The sequence below is a fragment of the Achroia grisella genome, unplaced genomic scaffold, assembly GCF_030625045.1.
Source record: "Achroia grisella isolate CSIRO2021 unplaced genomic scaffold, CSIRO_AGI_Agris_v1 utg856, whole genome shotgun sequence".
Classification (NCBI taxonomy): domain Eukaryota; kingdom Metazoa; phylum Arthropoda; class Insecta; order Lepidoptera; family Pyralidae; genus Achroia; species Achroia grisella.
Window position 1 is genome coordinate 535,863 of NW_026713045.1, and position 21,943 is coordinate 557,805.

Sequence of the window (21,943 nt, forward strand, 5' to 3'; positions counted from 1 at the left end):
TTATGTTATGTGTACTAAACAACTCATAGTAATACATGAATACACTTTTTATGTAAATACATATAAAACTTCCATGGACAATAATAACCATAATCAACAATTCTTTGTATCGAATTGAACCCGCGACTATCGGAAATAAGGCGGCCTGTCATGCTAAATATGCCTATACATACGTCAAATATACATACCCGCGTTAAAAAGTAGATGGATCAACGTAAACAGATCGTACGCAAGCCATATGTTGTAAAAGATTACAAAAGACGTTTCGGAATGCACTGAAAAAGAGATTTGGAAACAGTAAATTTGATTTATACGTTTCTAATGTAAACTTAGGCATTTTAAACTGTTACTGACGTACTCGAGTTATGAAATGTCCATTCTTCTAGTATACATACATATGCCCGTGATTTCACCAGTGTGGCCTGTCTGAGTTAATGGATCGGTATAAGAAATATCTGCTTATATATTCTTACTAATATTATAAATGCGAAAGTAACTGTCTGCTTGAATTTCTGTGTATCTATATGTCTATCTGTCTGTCAGTTTGTCTGACACGTTATCACGCCAAAACTACTGAACCGATTGAAATGAAATTTAGTACACAGATAGTCTGAGAAAAGACATTGGCTAATTTTTAATACAAAGAAAGGCTCATAAGACGTTGAAAGTGGAGACCAAAGGTTATATGGAAGGATCGTCATTATTAAAGCTAGAGCTTTAAACTTATGTTTTAGGATGTTGATTAAATATAAATAACTATTCAAAGTTTGATTAAATTTTACCCTTAAGGTGGTACTTAAAATGAAATAGGGGATATAAGTTTGTATGGAAATTAGTCATTATTTAAACTAGAATGATGATTTTCTGTTTGGCTTTATATAATTAGAGTAAATAATTAAAAATTCTCGTCTGAGTGGAAAACTGACCTTGAATAACAATATTAAAGGTCAGTTTTCCACTAAAACGAAGTCGCATAGACAGTATTTTTTATACCGGGACGTAACAGACTCATTTCGGCCTTCAATGTTAAGATTCTTATACAATAGGTATTGTTAAAAAGTAAATTGAAGAAAATACGTTGAAAACTATTTGAATATAAAAATACGGATACAGACAAACAGTACTTAATTATTTGTAAAATTTTAATAAAATTACAATTAACGTTATAATAACAATATCGCACAAGCTGCACAGTTTAATTTGATAGTAAGTTTTAAATATATTTAAGTAAGATTGACGATTGTCAGCTGCTTGCTCTATTTCGTTCGGAACTAGATCGCAATTTATTTACCGTGCAAAAATAACCCACTGGAACTATAGTACTAAGAGTGTGTGAAATAAAACATGTATGTAAATACCTATTATATATAGATATATATATATACATACATATATATCCGTACTAATATCCCGTATCTTGTGCCACGGTTTTGAAAAAAATCCTTCATGTAACTCTGTAAGTAGTGTAAATTTTTAATAATAGTTTAAGGAAATGAGATACGACAATTAATACCTAACTGACGTTTATCATTGGGTTACAACGTAATATATTCATTACGGAATCGTGTCTTATATTATACATACCTACATCTCAAACATGTTATGTTATATAGGGCTAATGCATTATTTAGTATCATTTCTTGACAATATATATATATATATATATATATATATATATATATATATATATATATATATATATATAGGTAGGTATATATATATAGTTGTATCTATGCATGGTATATAAGCTTGTGGATTATAGATATCAATAATCAACAAGATACTGTACTACACATATATATATTTATAACTTATATCTAATTACATAACTATTAAGTATATAATAAACATAATTACGTGGTTAATTTAGTATTGTTGACCGCCGTTCGCGAAAGTGACAGGACGAAGTATTCTCTATTGCAAAAATGCCGTCCATACGACCTTTACCCGCAGAATTAGCCGAGAAGGCACGGCTGGAGTTGAATGAGGATAGTAAGACGGTGGAGGCTGATATTGAACACCTTAAGGATTGGATAAAGAAGCAACCGCATTTACGTGCCAGAACAGGTATTTATTATTATTGGTTACTTCGCGAATTCGTCTATCTTTTCATCACACTGTTGACAAAAATGACATAATATATACTTAAGTTGCTTCAAATCTATATAAATAAATATTAATTTGCCGAAAGTAATAAATTCAGAATGACTTATCTATTTGCTTGATTTCCTTTTGTTATTTCTACATGTCAGCCTGTGATGAATTAATATATTTTATTTAATAAACTTCGAAATGCAAAAAAAATCTAATAAACTCCGCATAATAAATTAAAACTCTTTGGAAGACTTAACAGATAAATGTTTAGTTGTTGTATTATTGTATTAATTTAACGATTCAAATTATATAGAAATTATTCAATAATTTGGGAACATTCGTTATTAGTATAATTTTAAATATCGATTCAACTCTTTAGCAATTAAAGTACTGTAACACAATTTAATTTTTTTGCAACAAGTGAAATCAGACCGCAAATTTTCATTTACTAATCTAATTAGTCAAACTACTAGTTCAATTGGTGTAATTTAGTGTAATTTGGTCTATTATATAATAATTAGGTACATTTTAAAACTTGTAGCTTTATGATTTTGGTTTGGAAAATGTACGAAAAAGTCATTCGAAAGTTAAGAACTATCAAGATAAGGCATTATCTCTGACGTTTTTAACCATGGTTGTATTTCATACAAAAAGAGAATATTATTAGAATTGTATTATTTTATAATGTAAAAATAATACAATTTTATGTTATTGAATCGGACTTTTATATTATGCAAAAGATCCTCAAATACATTTTTTAAAGATTGTAAAAAAATATAATGTTTTGTAGATGACCAGTGGTTGATTGCATTCTTACGTGGATGCAAGTTCAGTCTGGAGCGAACTAAAGAAAAGATAGACTTGTATTATGCTCTGCGCACGACAGCACCTGATTTGCACAGAATTAATCAGAAACATAAGATGTTTGATGAAATTCTCGATCTGGGGTATGTATAACTTTATTATAATTAGAAGAAAATGATTGAAATTGGTAGATGTAAGTTAATATAATTTATCATTTTGCCTGAAAAAAAAATTATGAAAGTACTTGATAAATAAATAAATATAATGAGTAATGTAATTTTGAAAATACATATTACTTCGTGCTTATTGTATACTAGCTGTGTCTGCGGTTTCATCCACGAGATTTTTTTAGCATATATGTTATTCTGATATATAAGCTATATTATTGGAAATTTTCATGAAAATCCGGTCAGTAGTATCTGCGTGAAAGAGTAACAAATGTCCATACTCGCAAACATTAGCATGTATAAATTAATAAGATGTAATATACACAAATGGCTCATATATAGACATCTTATAAGATGTTACTCCTGTATTAACACTAAGGTATATCTATGTACATTCAACGATTGAGAGTGACCTACAAAGAGCAGAATCGAATGAGTCTACCAACAATATACAGTTTTTTTTTATTTTATTTAGGATCACCAACAATTGTTACAATCATACAATTAATTTATTTACATATAATGGGTTATGGTCTAATTGTACAATCATATATAGGCGAACACGGCATGCAAAATAATAATGAGAAACCATGAAAATAAAATGGTTAAAAATAAACAAAAAAACCCACATCACTTATTTTTAGACATGAGATCTGTCTGTAGTTTTATACGTCACCATGTTGAACGGATTTCAAAGAAAATCTAATGGCTTGGCAGTGTCCCTAATTAAAAAAAAGCTATTGTATATGTATTTTATGGAAATCGTCGTAGTAAATCCTGATAGTAAAATCGGTATTTTTACACCGTGATGGTGACCAATAAGCATACGGCCCATACTTTTATTGTAGTTGCCTAGAACATTGTGGTTCTCGTAAATTGTTAAGTTTTGCAATTATTATGTTGAAATATGATAAGAGTTTCTACTATGAAGAACTTAACCATACACTATTGGAAGATTTACAAAATATTTGACTGAAATACAATTTTGCAAAATAAATTTTGCTTTAATTAATATATGTCTAAGTTACGGAAATGGAAGTAACTGTTAGCACATGAAACCTCTTTTTGTATAAAAGCCATATAATTGTAATTAAAAATAAAATAAAAACTTCTTTTCTTTCTGTCAACACGGTCTATCATTTATTATTAATTTTATTGATTTTAATTAACATTTAATTTATTATTATTGTTAGTGAGAAACACTAACAGTAACTTTATCAAACATGTATAACAGAGTAGTTACATATGAAGTCCTGATGTTTTTAATTTTTATAGATCATTTATATTCCTACCGAAAGGCGCTGGGCTGACAAAACCGGCAGTGGCCATAGTTCGGCCCGGAACATACGATCCCAATAAGTACTCAGTTTCGGATGTAGTATCAGTATCCAACCTAATAGAGAAGGTACTTTTTATTATTCATTAAATCACTTTCCTGATTTTATCTTAATGTATTGTACTTCATAGTTTTATATTTGCTACACGAATTAATGGACCAGTCAATTAAATTTTACCTTAAATATCTTATAACCTTAAAAATATTATATTTGCCTATACTATGGAGTATGGGGACAGATTAAGGCTACAAAGTGTTAACACTCCTCTTTATTCCCAGAATATTGTAAGAAACAATAGGGGAAAACTCCTGATAACACCCTAAAAGTTAATTTGAGTAGTGCGCAAATACTTTTGTTGCGGTGAGAGACCCTTGCCTAATAATCGGACAATAATGAATTGTCATGATGATGATGATGATGGCTCAATATATTTTTTATTATCTTTATCTTTACGATAATGCGTGTAATTAATTGTTTTATTGGGTGTGTTTATCTTTCAATTTATGCTACAAAAATAAGCAGTATTTTGATCAGTACTAATTATCAGAACACTATTTATTATATTTTTGTATTCTTTTTAGATTGTTCTTATAGAAAATGATAATGCTGTCATATCGGGTATTCAGAATATTCTGGATTTGGAAAATGTCACTATGGCTCATTTTTTGCAACTAACTCCCTTTCAAATGAAAAAAATGGTCATGCATATGCAGGTACGGTATCAGAAAAAGAAACAAATGAAATTACTAAAAAACTGATCAAAAATCCTTTATTGAGTTTTGCATGATATGAAAGTAAGTCATGCTTAGACGGTGTTATGTTCCACAAGAATGTCAAGTTGGTATTATTGTAATATCAAGAGAGTAATTAAACTTTGGTTGTCAATGTACACGTCATAGATATTTCACAGAGCTGTTTTCGTATGTTTAAGCATAAGTCAGGAATAATATTGTAGTCCTTTGTCGAATTTTTACGCATTAAAGTAAAAAATATTCAATATTATTCATAGAGCTACTCAGATAAATATATTAAAGTCAATTTACTATTGAAATGAACAGGGGAACCAGTAATAGAAAAAAAGTATTTTTAACCTTATTAGTCCATATTAATAATTTTGCTTCTTGTGAACCATGAAGTACATATGTACAATGTTTCCTTCCTTATAGGATGCTACACCTTTCCGGATGAAAGGAGCCCATTATTTAAATACTCCCACGGGTTTCGAAGCTATTTTCAATGCCATCAAGGGACTACTTAATGAGAAAAATAAGAGTAGGGTAAGTGTCATTCTACATAGTTTTGGACAATGAATCTAATTATAACAAAAGATAGAATTTCATGTTCGATTCATACATACATTAAAGTACATCTTACTCGTTGTAGCTCTACGTACACAATAAGAATTATGAAGAAATGTATAAGCATATTCCAAAGGACATCTTGCCTGCTGAGTATGGCGGTAATGGTGGAACAATAAAAGAAATTATTGGTAAGTTTAAAATAATTGTAACTTGACAAAGAGGAATATGGTACCCAGAAGAGATAATTCAAAGTAAAATAAAATTCATAGTAATAAGATAAATAGGCAAACAGCAGTATTTCAAAATAATTTCAGATCGATAAATCAGAATATGGTACCCAGGCTATATAATTGTGTGGTATGATTAGAATTCATGTTAGCTGAGTAGATTAGGAGTGGGTTCAAAGTAAGAGTTATAACAGTAAAAGTAATAACACTATCTCCAGATTCAGGAGATAGTGTTGTTGCCTGATTACTATGACAGAAATCGTCAAGATTCTCTAAATAAATCAACGCATTGCTAAACAAACTTCTTTTTTCGATAAATAATTTTGAAGAATATGGTTAGGCACATTCTGTAAACGTACAAAATATGTATAACGTTGTACATGTTTATATCAATAATAATTACTTTGATAAAAAGATAATCGGTGAATAAGCATATTATGTTCTTTATTTAGATTGTGAGTGTTAGTAACCTACATGTACATGACACACCTACTCTTAATGTTGCTATTCTTACGTTAATATCTCTATTCAATACTAACTATTATTTTAGAAATAAGGAATCTAAAGAGTTTTTACATCTGCCATTGTGAATTAATTATCTTCCAAAATATAGACAAGATATTGTTGAAATCTGAAAACTATAATGGAAATGATAATGTGGGTATAAGATTAATGGTCTTGTATAGTTATGAGTACGGGCATAGTGGTGGAAACAAACGATGGCGATGTACTGAATAGCGGATTATAATATATTTCTTTTATTATCAGTTACCATAAAATATGATTATTTTATGGTAACTGATAATAAAAGTAAATAAAAACAAACCTATGTTAAAAACTTTCCTAATTAAATTATTTTTTAATTTATTTATTTGCTTTAGGCAAGTTAATATTACATACATATATGACAATTTATGTATGTTATCATAACACAGAAATAGAATTAGAATATTTTTTTTCCCTTGTGTAATTAGTGTGTATATATTAGTAATTAGTGTTTATAATTGTGTGTTTATATATTAGTATATATAATTAGTAAATACCTAAATTACTTCGTAGTATTCAAGGCAGATAGGCTAGGCGATGTAGGCTACTCTTTGTCCATTTTATAGATTTGAAAACATAGGTAAGACAAAATATTTTATTAAAAACAATTTTTTATCTGACTGTAACAGATTACTGGAAGAACAAAGTGCGAGAATATAGCGCATTTTTGGATGAAGATTTAGAATATGGCACTGACGAATCTAAACGACCTGGGAAACCCAAGACTGCAGAAGATATGTTTGGTGTAGAAGGTTCCTTCAGGAAGCTAGAATTCGATTAGTGGCTACTAAGGCTAAGGTTCTATTGTAGATGTTCGGAGCTTTGGTTAATAGTTGTGTATATTATTATATTATTTACAAATAATGTTTTACTTATTTTCGAAGTTTTACTCATGTAATTTGAACGTTATATATTTATTAAACAATAAAGAAAGGAAATTCTTTTATTTAACCTTACTTTATTAAGGTAAAATTTAAGTTAAAATATTGACTACAATATAAGGTGCAGCCAGATTTGAAATAATGTTTAATTCAATTGAATTTATGTAGAATATATTATATTCTACAAACATACAACAAAACTAAAACGTTGTACATACGATTCTATATTGCGTATCTGTTAAACATTAGATGATCATATCAAATTAGAGGTTAGTTTCGTTTAGACCTTAGTTCACAAGAGGTTTTTAACTCGTAAGTATCTACAACGCGTAACACCGTACAATCTTAGATGTTCAGAATGTCCGTAGGCAGGGATTACAATGTTCCATTATTAGGGACCGTCCCGTCCGTCTGCATAATGAAATCGTAATACCTTTATATAAAATAAGTGCCCAAATGATAATAACTCAATAAGAAAATAATTGATTTGAGAGAGATTAGCACAAAATAATAAATATATCTATATTGTTATAAAGGGACTAATAATCTATTAAAAAATTACCAAAGTTTTGGGTCAGAGCAGATTAGATAGAAAAAATTATATAAATTGTTCAACAATTTACAAGTAATTTTATCAGTTCATATTTTTATAATTTCGAACATGTTAAGATATTGATGGTCTCAATTTGATATATATACACAAAAATAATCAGTTTTAACAATATATAAAACTTTTTATCATACTTATTAATTTCTGCAAGATTATAATAATACTAACCTTGTATATGACATTTACCTATTTTGATAGAATTATTAATAAATGAAGTTATCATATTTGTATATTGTATAACTGCTTATTTACTAACAGAGAATTATAATATCGGATTGGAATATAAATTTACTCCGAAAAATAATCACGATGACCTCGGCGGTCTTGCGGTCTAGCACACCGCCTTACGTCCGATGGTCGCGGGTTCGATTCCTCGCACGGCACAAACATTTGTATTCATGAGTATGATTGTTTGTATCAGTCTGGGAATTTTCTATGTATAATATGTATGTATTTACGAAAAAAAAATTATCTATGTATTTGTATCAGTTGTCTAGTACCCACAAGACAAGCTTTAGCTAGCTTAACTTGGGTCTAGATGGCGCTTTGTGAATTGTCCTGAGATTATTATTATTATTACTTATCAAAATTTATAATCCAGGGTTCGTTATCAATGTTTTAAAATAAGGTTTTAACATGTTATTAATGAAATTATAATAAACTCAGCTTATTTGTGTAATAAGTTATTTTATTTTATAGATCTTTTCTATTGATACCTACTTAATATTAGAATTATGAACAATAATCAGTTTATTAATAGCTTTTGATAACTTTTAGATATTTCATCATATTTAACATACCTCTATAGTTGTTATAGTTACGACTTCAAATATTACCTACCCAGAAGGTTATTATATTGACTTGACTGCATTTTGCTATTTTTGTAACGTCTGTATATTATATGTATATTAACACTGAAGTCGATTTTTTTTGTTAATTAATATTGTATAAGCATATTAAAATATATATTAGTTACTATAAAATATAACAAGTATTAATATCGCAAAAAGATTATTGATATAACTGATACGGATATCTATGTATTTACTACTTGACTTTGCGTCGACATTACCGGAATATTATCATAAAAGTGATTAAACTATTGCTAATCAAAAGACAATTATATCATTACAAGTGTCTTGACAATACATGCACGCAGTTTTATTATAAAGAACGCAATATAAAACATAAATATTAAGTTAAAAAAAAATGTCTGTTCGTCCTCTGACACCTGCGCTGGCGGAGAAAGCTCGTGTGGAACTGAATGAAGATCCTAAGAGACTGCAAGAGGATCTACAACACGTCAAGAATTGGCTGGCGAAGCAACCGCACATTCGAGCCAGGACCGGTAACGTTCTTACTCTATAGATACTCATTTTGTTTTTATCTTATTGTATATAGTTCTCCTGTACGTGTTTGCCATCTAACTTCTAAACAATAGAATCGATTTGGATCAAATTTTGTGTGTGAATTTCGATGGGTTCTTGAATGGTTTGAAAATACAATTGGAAGATAGGCACTTTTCGGCAGGACGACATATGCAGAGTTCTGGTAAAAAAATATACCTACGCCATTTTTACATTCAAACAGGTTGGTTGCAACCTGTCTTTCTGTCTAGAGGGCGGGTTAAGGCAGAAATGTGATATAAAATACTCTTAATGCATAAACATTAATTGATTATAGCACTAGTTCTAATTTAATATTATACTCGTTAGTATGTTATATGTCATACTACAATTTCCCATAGAATATAAATCATAGAGCAATATAGGCTTATAGATCGAGCAATCTCTTCCAGACAAGTTTTGGGAGGCGAGAAGACGGAATGTAGTAGATGTCGCAGTAATTTTACTGTACTGGTACAGACGGATTGTTAAAACATTTGAGTTCACTTTAAACTTAACTGCTCGGGACTACGAAATTGATGCAAACTTCTATTGAAAATAGATTATCTAATACTTTGAACACAATGGTGTATTTCGAAGTAATGAAAATAGCTACATAGGATACAATAGGTATGAATTACCTACCATATTTATATGAATTAACGAACTAATAAGTAACCAAACAATTAAGAGACCTTTCCTTTGGAGAGCGCGATTAGTACATAAATTTTACGAGCATATATAAGCGACAAACATTATACTTCAACTTTTATTTATCTGTAATAGCACTGTCAGTTTGTTTAGTGTACAAAGGAGTACCTACATGTTTATTCTCTTTTAGGTTTATCTATTTATTCGTTAAATTTGTTGCACCTTTTAAATTCTTACAGAGAATCTGTCTTATTTTATTGCAGATGACCAATGGCTCACTGTTTTCCTGCGTGGTTGCAAATTCAGTTTAGAACGAGTGAAGGAGAAAATTGATCTTTATTATACTATACATACAGCAGCACCAGAACTCTTCCGACTAAAGCATACTGAGCCATTGTTCAAGGAAATTTTCGATTTGAAGTAAGTATTTACTAATATTGTAATATTAAATAGTTTATATAATAATAATTTATAGTAATAGTAATATGTATATAATAATAGTAATATTAGATATTTTCATAGGATTGTTATAAGATTTAAAGGAATATTTACTATTAAATACGGCAGAGCTTTTTTAATATCAGCCTATAGCTGTCTACTATTAGGCATAATGCCTATTATCTTTCATAATGTGCGATTTACCGCATTCATCCGTATACAACTGCCATCTATTATATTTCCTTTGTTTACAGGCTTTTAATAGTGCTACCGAAACTTCCAGCGCCGGATTCTCCGTTAATATCAATTTTCAGACCTGGAAAGTATGACCCCCATAAATATAACATTACCGATATTATGTCTGTAACAAACGTTATCCAAAAGGTATGTATTAATATGATAAGTACATTATATAAAAAAAAATCGACTACCTAATACAGCAAAGTGTCATGTGATCAATAGGGTCCATGAATTAAAAATGTAGTCACAAGCAGTCGCTGTATTTTATTATTATATTGTTTTTCCAGACATTATTTAAATATCAGTAGATAGAAATATTAGCGATTGAAAAACTATTGCAAAGTCGTCACCTCTTGGATTTTTGTAATGATACATACATATGACCATATTTGAGAGTACGGCGGTGCCTATCGAAAAATATGTACTACATTAGTCATACATATACAAAACTAAAAAAATGATCGTATAAAAGATGTTATAAGACAAAGACACTACACAACTGTTATTAACTGTGGATTAAGATGCTAACTAGAGATTTTGATTTTATGCTCTAGAAACAAAGACTTTCGGAGACATTGCCAGATTACGGTATAAACCTTCTTAGACTAAAAGTATGACTGTTTATTATTTAAGTTTCTAACATAATGAATTTCTTTCAGATTCTATTGGTCGATAATGACAACGCTTCTGTGGCGGGATTCCGGTTTATAATGGATTTGGAAGGGGCTTCAATGGCTCACTTCTTACAAATGTCTCCGACACTAATGAAAAAGGCGACTGTGTTTTCACAAGTAATTAGCGATTTTTATGTAACAACATTATATATATGAACTCAAATAAAAATAACTTTATTCATGTAAGTCTATCACAGACTTACAGAATGTTATTTATCATTTGGAGGAAATGACATACAGTATATAAAATAACTACGTAGTTCAATTATAATTTCAACAAAACTTATTGAAATATTTTAATATTAATCAAATCGCCTTTAAGTGGTTAATATGTCATATTTTTCCGGATGTTAAACAAAACCATCTGCTGTTAACCACGCGATGACAAGTGATTTTTTTCCATTTATTGAATGCCTGATCGCTGAGAAATTAGACTGAGGGCTAGTAATAAAAAACAACATATTTTTTTAGATTTTATTATTAAATCTATAAAATGTAATCAGCAAAATATAAGCGGCTAAAATGTCCTACATGAATAAATGATTTTTGATTTGGAGTCACTTGGCTATCCAGTTCATACAGTTGGTTTAAAAAAATTTAGATGTGCGGCTAAAATTGATTTTTAATCTAATTGCTAACAATCTATTTTTAAGTATAAAAGTGAAAAATCAATTTTATTCTTCAGGATGCATCACCAGTGCGCATGAAAGGTTTCCATTACTTAAACACTCCACCAGGCTTTGAAACTGTTTTCAACTTCATGAAAGGTCTACTCAACGAAAAAAATCGAAATCGTGTAAGTAAAATATAAAACAAAATAAAATTCTAAATCAATAATCGATAGATAATAATGTCGTCTTTCGTTCTTACATATTTCGAAACTGTTCGAAGCGATAGATTAAAAGATATTTAAATATTCTTTTTATTAAGCATGTACATTTTTAACAGCTTTACGTTCACAACAAAAATTATGAAGAATTATACAAGTACATTCCGAAAGACATTTTACCTATTGAGTATGGAGGAACCGGTGGAACAATTGACGAAATTACAAGTAAGTAAAAAAGGTTTTACGATTAAAATTTTAATGTCGCCAAATAAAATACAGCGTAGGTATGGTAAAAATTCGATAATAAATATAAGTTCCAAGTTTACATTGACATATTTGATAAACAAATATTGAACTTACATAAAATAAATCAACGCTATCACCATTTCATTTAATTCTACCTTCATTATGATACATTGTTAGAATATTATAGATTCTAAATTTGAAAAATCTGTGTATTTGGAATAGTGATAATTTCTTTCAATTAATGCTCTATAAATATTGGGTATATTGGACTGTATCAAAGTAATCTCGAGTAAGATGAGATAGAGAAGATCTAAGAGTTAGATGTTTATTTTTTTTAATTCTGATTTTAATTAAAGAAGAATTATTATCTGCTACTACGTTCTTCTTTATTTGAAATCAGATAAAAATAAAATTCTAAGAATATATGTTATGATAATTGAATATGAAATTAACTGTTTCGAATATTTCACAGATCACTGGAGACAAAAAGTTCAAGACTACAGCTCCTGGATAGAGCAAGATCGGACGTATGGTGTGGACGAGGCTAAGCGGCCGGGCAAACCCAGGACAGCGGAAGATTTGTTTGGTGTTGAAGGCTCCTTCAGACGTCTGGAATTCGATTGAATTATTAAGTTCGAGTATAAGGATAAAGGGTTTATATCGCTTTTATTTTGTTTTTATTACTTTTAAGTGAATAAAGTAAAAAAATATATAATAAATTTATTTGTAATTTGTGTTAATTATTTTATAGTATGTATGACAGAAACTCAAAACAAAACCTTATGGTTCTATCATGGCAATAGTAAGCCTTTTTTATGAGTCTAGTAATGAAACAATGAAAGTACTCTATGACATAAAAAATATTTGAATATCAAAAAAACGACTTATACCTCGAAAAAAAAATTGTGAAATCAACAAGGATGCAGCCTACTTATATCTATAGCAACATAAAATAACAATCGTATAATTAATAATCATACAAATACACAGATAATTTGTTCGTGAAATACACTCCGAGTAACATGTACATGATATCTACTAGATATCCTATAGATTATCAGATCAGGTCTCGACAGTTACTTTTTGTAATTATTTTGATAATTTTATCTATATATTTGCCAACACGCGTATTAACTGAACGGTGGCAATAATCTACATAAAACTGATCAATCAGATTAATTGATAATTGTTATGTATATATATTAATAATGGTTAGACAATCACTTTAATCGATTTAGCAGACTAAAAATATATTTATACATTAATCAGAACATCAACATGCAGCAATATTGGGATCACAAACTATATATAGTTAGTTTTTAGTTTCCTATAGTCCTCAATAAGGTGATGCACTAAAGCAATGGCTAACACAAGTGAAATTGCTGTTGTAGAACTGTCAGGAGAGAGTTATGTTTCTATTCATATTCCGTAATCCACACACAGGAATTTAGAATATGTATAGGAACATAACTCTCTCCTAACAGCTTTAAAAACCTCTGTACTCATTCAGGTATATATAATAGTATACTGTGCGTTAAGTGGGATATTGTTTCATTGTGTATCAAATCTTATTAAAACTCAGATGTCTAGCGTATGACTCTGCAATAAATGGCTGAACATTTATGAATTTGATAGAGGGATGCTATTTAAGAGTTGGATTTTTTAAATATATATAAAAGTTAAAGTTTCCAATTTTCTACATAATAAATAACTTAAAGAAGGTCTAGTTTATACGAATGAAGAATTATTTTGTAAAGTAACTTAACACCAGACTGTGCATTCCATTTTATACATATAGCGTTCTCAAGTCTATACAGAAGGTATAAGTTGCAAATTGCAATATAAAGCGCTTCCAAATATTTTTATTACTTCGAGTAGGATAGGATATTCTACTTGTTCTTCTTTGGAAGTAAGTAACAGCAAGTATATAAAGTTATGTACATATAGCAGTACATATGTATATAACATTAGACAGCCCAGTGGCTGTCCTCTCATTTATCTATGATGTTGTATGTACGTCCTTTATGTATTTAGTGGCATTCAATGGCGATTTTGTAGGGGTTTAATATGCAGTGTAAATAAATTAGTGTGTAATAATTTTAAGTGCTTTGGTTTGACAAATTTAATGTAACATACAATGATAATGTATATCATCATAATATAATATAAAATATTATACAATATTTTAACTATTTATATTCAAAACTTGATTATCATAGTGTATTAGCGTAATTACAATTATGACGTAGTTAAGTAACATGAAGCAAGTCATGATGACTAGTAATGTCAAGAATGGTGGTGGCGCGATGGACTTTCATCGATAATTTGCAGGGCATATACTTTAAGTAATAAGGTCATTTTCTGGTACGATCATTTGTGCAAAGTAATCACTGATTATTAAATTTATTAATGAAAATATCAAATGTATATTACACATATTTTAACTACACTTTAAAATTTGTTTTTTCGAGGACTTAAAATAAAAAAAATTAAAGTTTTTATTTTAAATATAATTGAAAACCGCGTCATTGTCAAAATTTATAAGAATAGTAAAAACTGGTGTTATTCTATATGTTTCACTTTGTTATTTGACTATTACTATTTTCTCTGAACTAGTTCAAGGTCTTCATCGTTATCACAACAACTCTTTATTGTTGTAGTGCTGAGTCCCGAACTAATAACAGTAAAAAATATAGCATATTTTCTATTGGAAAATTTTACCCTGTTTCGAATTAGTAGGTAATAGGTTAGTAACTTATAATTCCGTGAGAGAGAAACGTCTTGTTAGAAAATGTTTGTGTTTATGAATGAGTAAATTTTTACTGCTAAGTCAAACATTCTTATAATTCACTCTAGATGACCATAGTCTATATTACATACGAATCCAGGATGGTCGTTAATTTTTAATGCAAGTACAGTAGGTACTAAAGTAAAGATAATGAAATCAAATTAAAAGATTGTATGTCCAGTAACTGAAGATATGATTTTATAATAGACTAAAAAACAACAATATCAGCAATATACCTTTTTAGTTGGCTTGTTGATGGATTAATAAGATGATAACATTGGCCGATTAAAAGTAGTAATAAGTAGACTTGCATGGACGTCCTGTGAGGAATAATGTGTTCAATATAACAATCCGTTATTTATTAAAAATGTCTATCCGTGCCCTTTCCCCCGAATTAGCCGCGAAGGCTCGTGTAGAACTAAATGAAGATCCCAAAAGATTAGCTGAAGATTTGCAACATTTAAAAGATTGGATCGCAAAACAACCACATCTAAGGGCTAGAACAGGTAGGTACCTATTTAATGCATTTTATTGTGACATCATTTTAATAGGCATTTTAGGCTTAGTTTTTATTTTAATTGTATAGTAGGCGAATTCATTGTTATTATTGAAACAAACAGTATTTATATATAAAAAAGTAATAAAAAAATGTATGTAGACAGATCATGTTAGTTCTGAAACACTTTCATAAACTATGCTGGAGTTTATGAAACTGTTTCACAACAAATATGATCTATATATATATATATATTTTATTACTTAGTTTTTGAGTAAATGAGTTAAAAGCATTAATTTTAACATACATTATGATAGTTCAATATATAGCATAATTATATATGATAATATTTAAATCTGTTGTGTACACCACTAACCATAATGTTTAAGAGGATTTTCTCTAAAAATGCGATATCTTAAAAACTTATTGTGACATTAAATTAGAAAAAACAACTCTTACAACGACAAAACAAATTTTAGTATTAGAAATTGTTCTCAAAATTCAAATCAATATGTGCTACGGAACTCTAAATTATTACAATAATGAATTAGTTGTTTAATGTTATTGAAAATATATTAGTAAGTACTTCTAATGTTCCGTGTTGGTAGTTTATCTGATTATAACTTAAAAATATATATATATTTCTTTAAATTTATCTAAGGAGATAATTACAGATCATGAATTAAACACAGCAATTAATGTTAAAAATATTATAAAAGTTTACTGTATTACTAGAAATCAGCTGACTAATTATGTAATTGATGTTATATGCCTTTCTTTATATCTAGTTACTAGATTCCGAACAATATTTTACCAATAAGGGATAAAATATGTATTTATATTAATTAGAAATTTCATGAATGTCCCTATAATTGATTAAGATTATGTCCATGTTCTTCTCCTTTGCAAATGGTGTAATTAGGTATACCTACACGAAATTATGTGTCGATTAACTAAACCATAGAGGTGTGAAAATATTACAAACTTAGTTTTGCATTTATTATAGGTATTAGGATTAGGAAGGTAAAATTAATTACATATAATCCCGTTATGAAATTTATATAAAAATCCGCATTTAGTATATAAAGTTGTGAAGATAACGTTAAATAACCAAGGCCTTCGAAGATAATCATATTTTATCTGATCTATTCATAAACACATATAATTGTAAAACTATTAAGCTATCGTTTTCGTATTGGTTAATAGTTTATTTTTATTTAGTAGGTATCAACGAATTATTACTTATTATTATTTTTATTCCAACCTGTAAATTTCAGTTGTCATTAAAACTGTGACATGAATTAATAGAATAGAATAGAAAAGAAAATCCTTTAAATAAATAAACTTAAATTTAAATAAATAAACACTTTGAATAGTTTTTTTAATCTTACTCTTATTTGGAACCTGTCTCATCACTACAAGATCGAACGAGAAACTTGCGTGTTGATCTTTAAAGAATTATTGTAAGTTGAAATGTATGAATACAAACTCTCAATTATCACTAATTCATTAGAGTCAATATATTAAATACACAGCAAGATTTAATAAGTCGTAATGATTAGAGTAAGCAGTACTCGTTCACAAGTATGACGGATTAGCCTGCCATTTCATTAATATTTAAACGTATAAGAAATTTAGCACTATATTATTTAAAAAATAATAATAACTGTACAGTATTATTGTAAAAAGTTAAAAATGTAGATGCATACAAAATATAATATATGTACATATGAGGTAACATTAATATTTACACATATAGTATTTACCACAACTTACCGGAATAAAAAATTTTTTTTCAACTGTACCTATATAAATTTGGAACATTAAGCAATAAATTAATTATTTTTACAGATGACCAATGGCTGGTAATATTTCTTCGAGGTTGCAAGTTCAGTTTGGAGAAGGCAAAGCAGAAACTGGACCTGTTTTATACATTTAGAAATATGGCTCCCGAGTTTTTCCGGATTAAACATACCAACCCACTTTTCGAAGATATATTTAATAAGGGGTAACGACAACATTCCTATATTTTAAATATAGTTATGATCATTGACTAGTACCCAAATTCTAGCTTCGAGCGGGACTTTTAAATAGTGCACGATTTTGTTAAGTATGCCCAGTATTTTTTTTTATTTATCCATACAAAAAATATAACATTTCTTTGTAACATTACTATACAGTTAAAGTTATGTTGTTTTGATATTTAGAAAATGACAATGCAAAAGGGAATATATTGGTAGAACGTTTATTTTCGTAAGAAATTTATTATATTAATATTTAAATTGTAATAATTGTAGAAAATTGTTTATATTTAGATATATAATACTAAAGGTCTACATTGCTACTTATCCACATTGTCCCCCTTTACCTGTAATATGATGGAGTCTTAAGTCAGTACTTCTATTTTTACTTACCACAGAATTATGGTCATACTGCCAAAACCAATTGCACCTGATTCACCATTAGTGGGAATCTTCAGACCTGGAGTTTATGATCCAAGCAAATACGACTTTATGGACGTCATGGCTGCCACTAACATTATCCAAAAGGTAAATCATAACATTTCTTTTTAAGAATAAAAAAAATAAAAACGAAAGATATTTCTTTATAATTATTTGTAGAGTTAACAACAAATGTTTTACATTAGTTGTGATTTTAATTATGATTTAGCTTAGAGAATAGGATTTAGTTTTTTTTTAATTTTCGTTTTTATACACGCAATTTAATTTGCTAACCGTGTGCATATCACACATATACCTTAACACGAATAATTTTATGATAAGTAGGTAAAGGTATTTATCTCACTCATCTTTTCGATTAGGTTGCACTAGCCATGAACACGACTGACTTAACAAAATTATTTGTATTAAGACTCGGCTAAAAATACAAAATGTTAAAAAAATGCTAAATACAGGTATGGTATATACATGAGCCGCAATCTCCTTTTTTCGACAATCATATAAAATTTTAAAAGTAAATTTGATAATTTATTTTCATTTTGTAATTTTATCTCATACAGAAGAGCAAGACTTTCACGAAAATGTTGAAATTGTTCATGCATTAGTTGTAGGCTTTTTATGTAACAATAGTCTAATTTACATTATTATTATTAATTACTGTATTATTTTTGATGAAAAAATATTAATAAATTTATATTTTTAGCTAGTTTTAGTGGATAACGACAATGCAAGTGTGGCTGGTTTTCAGTCCATAATGGATTTAGAAGGTTCTACAATGGCACACTTTACACAAATGTCTCCATTCCAAATGAAGAAAATGACAGTGTTTTCTCAGGTAGTATATTACTTATTTTATTCCTATAATTTTTATTAATTATTTAGATAGAAAATAAATATAACTTAGATAAAAGATTAATAAAAAAATTATAAATTAATTGAGATACCGAAGGAAACTAAAAAAAGTATCGTTAGCGAAATATTATTAACTAATAACTGATTTTATAATAATGAATGTGGCAACAGTTGTATGTCAGGATAGAAGTTTCTGGCATTCGTTTCTCTCTGCTTAGGAACTCAACGTATATCATATTATTTCTTATTGCCTAGTTACGATGAGAACATGCCGTCCTGGCCTCAAATTCTTCTAGCAGAAATACTTTCCATTTTATAATACATGAAACTCAAACTTAAGATATGAAATTAACGCTTTAGCTTTTTCTCTGTAAAGGATAATAAATCAATGAATTATGTATAATTTGACAAATCCATTAAATTACAATATACGTTATAATTAATGTCTGAAACTAATAAATATATTTTGTTAGGAACTCCAATATATATTTACATATATATATTATAATAATACACTAATAATGAGTGTTGATTATCGCCTGTAATTATTTATAAAAAAAACATTTATTAAAAAGTGCAACACACAAGTTTCTTTCTCATTCTTCTTGTGATGAATCTTCATTCCGAATGAGTGGTAGAATCGAAATTATTATTTCTATTTCTACAATATATCAGTATGATAATATTTAATACATTCATTTCAGGACGCTGCACCAATACGTATGAAAGGGTTCCATTATTTGAATACCCCATCAGGATTTGAAACTGTGTTCAACTTGTTCAAGGGTTTCATGAATGAGAAGAACAGAAGTCGAGTAAGTATACCATTTTCATTTTCCTAACTTATTGTTAATCCTAGTGTCTATTTTAAACATATTTTTTTCTCCAGCTTCATGTTCATAACAAAAATTACAATGAATTGTACAAGCATATCCCTAAAGATGTATTACCTGCTGAATATGGTGGAAATGGTGGTACCATTGCAGAAATCCTAGGTAAGTCAATTATTAAACTTGTTATGTGTGCAGTGAATATTTTAGCTCAAGAGCTTGCGAACCCTGTGAATAACGATAATTCTTAGCTAAACATTCTTTTACTGAACCGTCATGGCACGTTTGTATTAGACTAGCTGACCCGACGAATCTCGCACTGCCATATTACAATTTTGTTTTTTTTACTTTAATAACTCAATAGTCAATATATTGAAGATATTATCTCTTAGTCTTCTGTCCCATTCACTTTTTATAAATATTATTTTAGACAAACTTTGTTCTGATGATAACTAATATATAAAAGGTTCATCAAATTGTTGCAATAGTAAGTTATGCGTATATGAAGATTTCAGTGAATATAGATTGTTTGTGCCTGATTTAGGAAATCACTGAACGTAATACGTATATCAGTATCATATATATCATTATTGTAATTTTTACAATTCAGATTATTGGAGGAAAAAGGTCCAAGATTACAGCGCCTGGTTAGACGAAGACGACACATTTGGGGTGGACGAATCCAAACGGCCTGGGAAACCTAAAACTGCTGAAGATTTGTTTGGTTTAGATGGCACTTTCAGAAAATTGGAGTTTGATTAAGTAATTACTAATGACAGTAATGTTACAGTTATAAATATATATATAATTGCTTTAATTTTCTAAGAAATACGGTGTTTGAAGAAATAAATTATTGTTTATAGTTTAAAGGTAGATACATTATTGTTTCACAGCTCTCTTAATATAATATAATAAAATAACAAACAAAATTAAAGATAACAATATGACACAAAATAAAGATATGCTGACATGGTAATTGTTTTGAAAATTTTTACTATTGTACACAAAATAAAAGTCAACAAACTGTGTAACGACTATTCTTTTTTACGGTCATTAGAATAACGTAAAAAATTAAATTGTCGACCAGACAGAAAATATGATATATAATAATAATATATAAAAAAAAATATTTTAGGAATAATAAGGACTTTACGTTTCTTCTAATTCATATTTTTTTATTTTTAATATTTATTAAGTTTTTCTCATATTATGCATATTTTCTACCTGTTCGACGATGTAATCTATGTATCTAAATAATAATAAATACGTATGTATAAATACATAAATACAAACAGAAATCTCCTATTTTATTCGATATATTTATTTTAATCCCTACTCATCTTCAATCTTTCTACCACTTTTGTGCAGATGATCTCCAGTAGTCTTGGTTGATACTACACAAGCGATTACTGATATTAATGGTGAAATTGCTCCTATATCTGTTTGCAGCAATTGTCATTGTAGTGTGTCATTCAATGTCTAGGTCTATGTTTCACCAACAAATGTCAAAACATTTATGAATTTGATAGAAGGATGCTATTTTAAAGTTGGATATTTTTATGTAATATAGAAAAGTTAAAGTTTGTAATCCTCTACATGATGAAGAACTCTAATAAGTACTAGTTTATACGAATTACCTGAACTGTCTGACTCTGGACCATTTTATATATACAGTCTTCTAAAGTCTACTTACATACAGAAGGTATGTGTTGCTATTTGCAATATGGGGCGCTTTCAATTACTTTTTAATACTTAGAGTAGGGTAGGGTATTCTCTTCGTTCTTTCAAGGAGGTAAGTAAGAGTAACTATTATATATATATATATATATATATATATATATATATATATATATATATATATATATATATATATATATATATATATATATATAGTTACATATATACTGTTTAGAGAATATATAATACTTTGGGCTGTGGTCTAATTTATTGTATATTAATATGGACGAATGGTGACATATACTTTAACTATTTATTTCTTTCTATACGATATCAAAACGACGTATGGCGTAGTTAAGTGACATGAACCAAGTCATGATGACTAGTAATGTCAAGTAGGCTGGTGGCGTG

At 28.6% G+C, this 21,943-nt stretch overlaps 2 protein-coding genes across 2 annotated transcripts; both read left to right on the plus strand.

Annotated features, from left to right (window-relative positions):
• The first annotated feature begins 1,885 nt into the window (after positions 1-1,885).
• Positions 1,886-13,127, plus strand: LOC131852734 (uncharacterized). Its single transcript, XM_059203460.1, has 14 exons — positions 1,886-2,067; positions 2,885-3,041; positions 4,341-4,470; positions 4,984-5,115; positions 5,569-5,679; positions 5,786-5,891; positions 7,106-7,256; positions 9,185-9,315; positions 10,267-10,423; positions 10,696-10,825; positions 11,341-11,472; positions 12,041-12,151; positions 12,304-12,409; positions 12,903-13,127. The coding sequence occupies exons 1-14, from the start codon at positions 1,926-1,928 to the stop codon at positions 13,052-13,054; spliced, it is 1,848 nt and encodes a 615-aa protein (XP_059059443.1). The 5' UTR covers positions 1,886-1,925; the 3' UTR covers positions 13,055-13,127.
• A 2,455-nt stretch (positions 13,128-15,582) lies between these two features.
• On the plus strand, positions 15,583-20,617 carry LOC131852748 (alpha-tocopherol transfer protein-like). The gene is made up of 7 exons (XM_059203474.1): positions 15,583-15,724; positions 17,566-17,722; positions 18,134-18,263; positions 18,877-19,008; positions 19,730-19,840; positions 19,915-20,020; positions 20,466-20,617. Exons 1-7 carry the CDS (start codon positions 15,586-15,588, stop codon positions 20,615-20,617), a joined length of 927 nt encoding a protein of 308 aa, XP_059059457.1. The 5' UTR covers positions 15,583-15,585.
• Positions 20,618-21,943: the final 1,326 nt, after the last annotated feature.

Bases quoted from the DNA above. Each gene is read 5' to 3' on its own strand.
- LOC131852734 (XM_059203460.1), top strand. From the start codon at position 1,926: ATGCCGTCCATACGACCTTTACCCGCAGAATTAGCCGAGAAGGCACGG. The intron at 3,042-4,340 runs GTATGTATAACT...TAATTTTTATAG, and splicing joins GATGAAATTCTCGATCTGGG to ATCATTTATATTCCTACCGA. The intron at 9,316-10,266 runs GTAACGTTCTTA...ATTTTATTGCAG, and splicing joins GCACATTCGAGCCAGGACCG to ATGACCAATGGCTCACTGTT.
- LOC131852748 (XM_059203474.1), top strand. From the start codon at position 15,586: ATGTCTATCCGTGCCCTTTCCCCCGAATTAGCCGCGAAGGCTCGTGTA. The intron at 15,725-17,565 runs GTAGGTACCTAT...TTATTTTTACAG, and splicing joins ACATCTAAGGGCTAGAACAG to ATGACCAATGGCTGGTAATA. The intron at 19,009-19,729 runs GTAGTATATTAC...CATTCATTTCAG, and splicing joins AAATGACAGTGTTTTCTCAG to GACGCTGCACCAATACGTAT.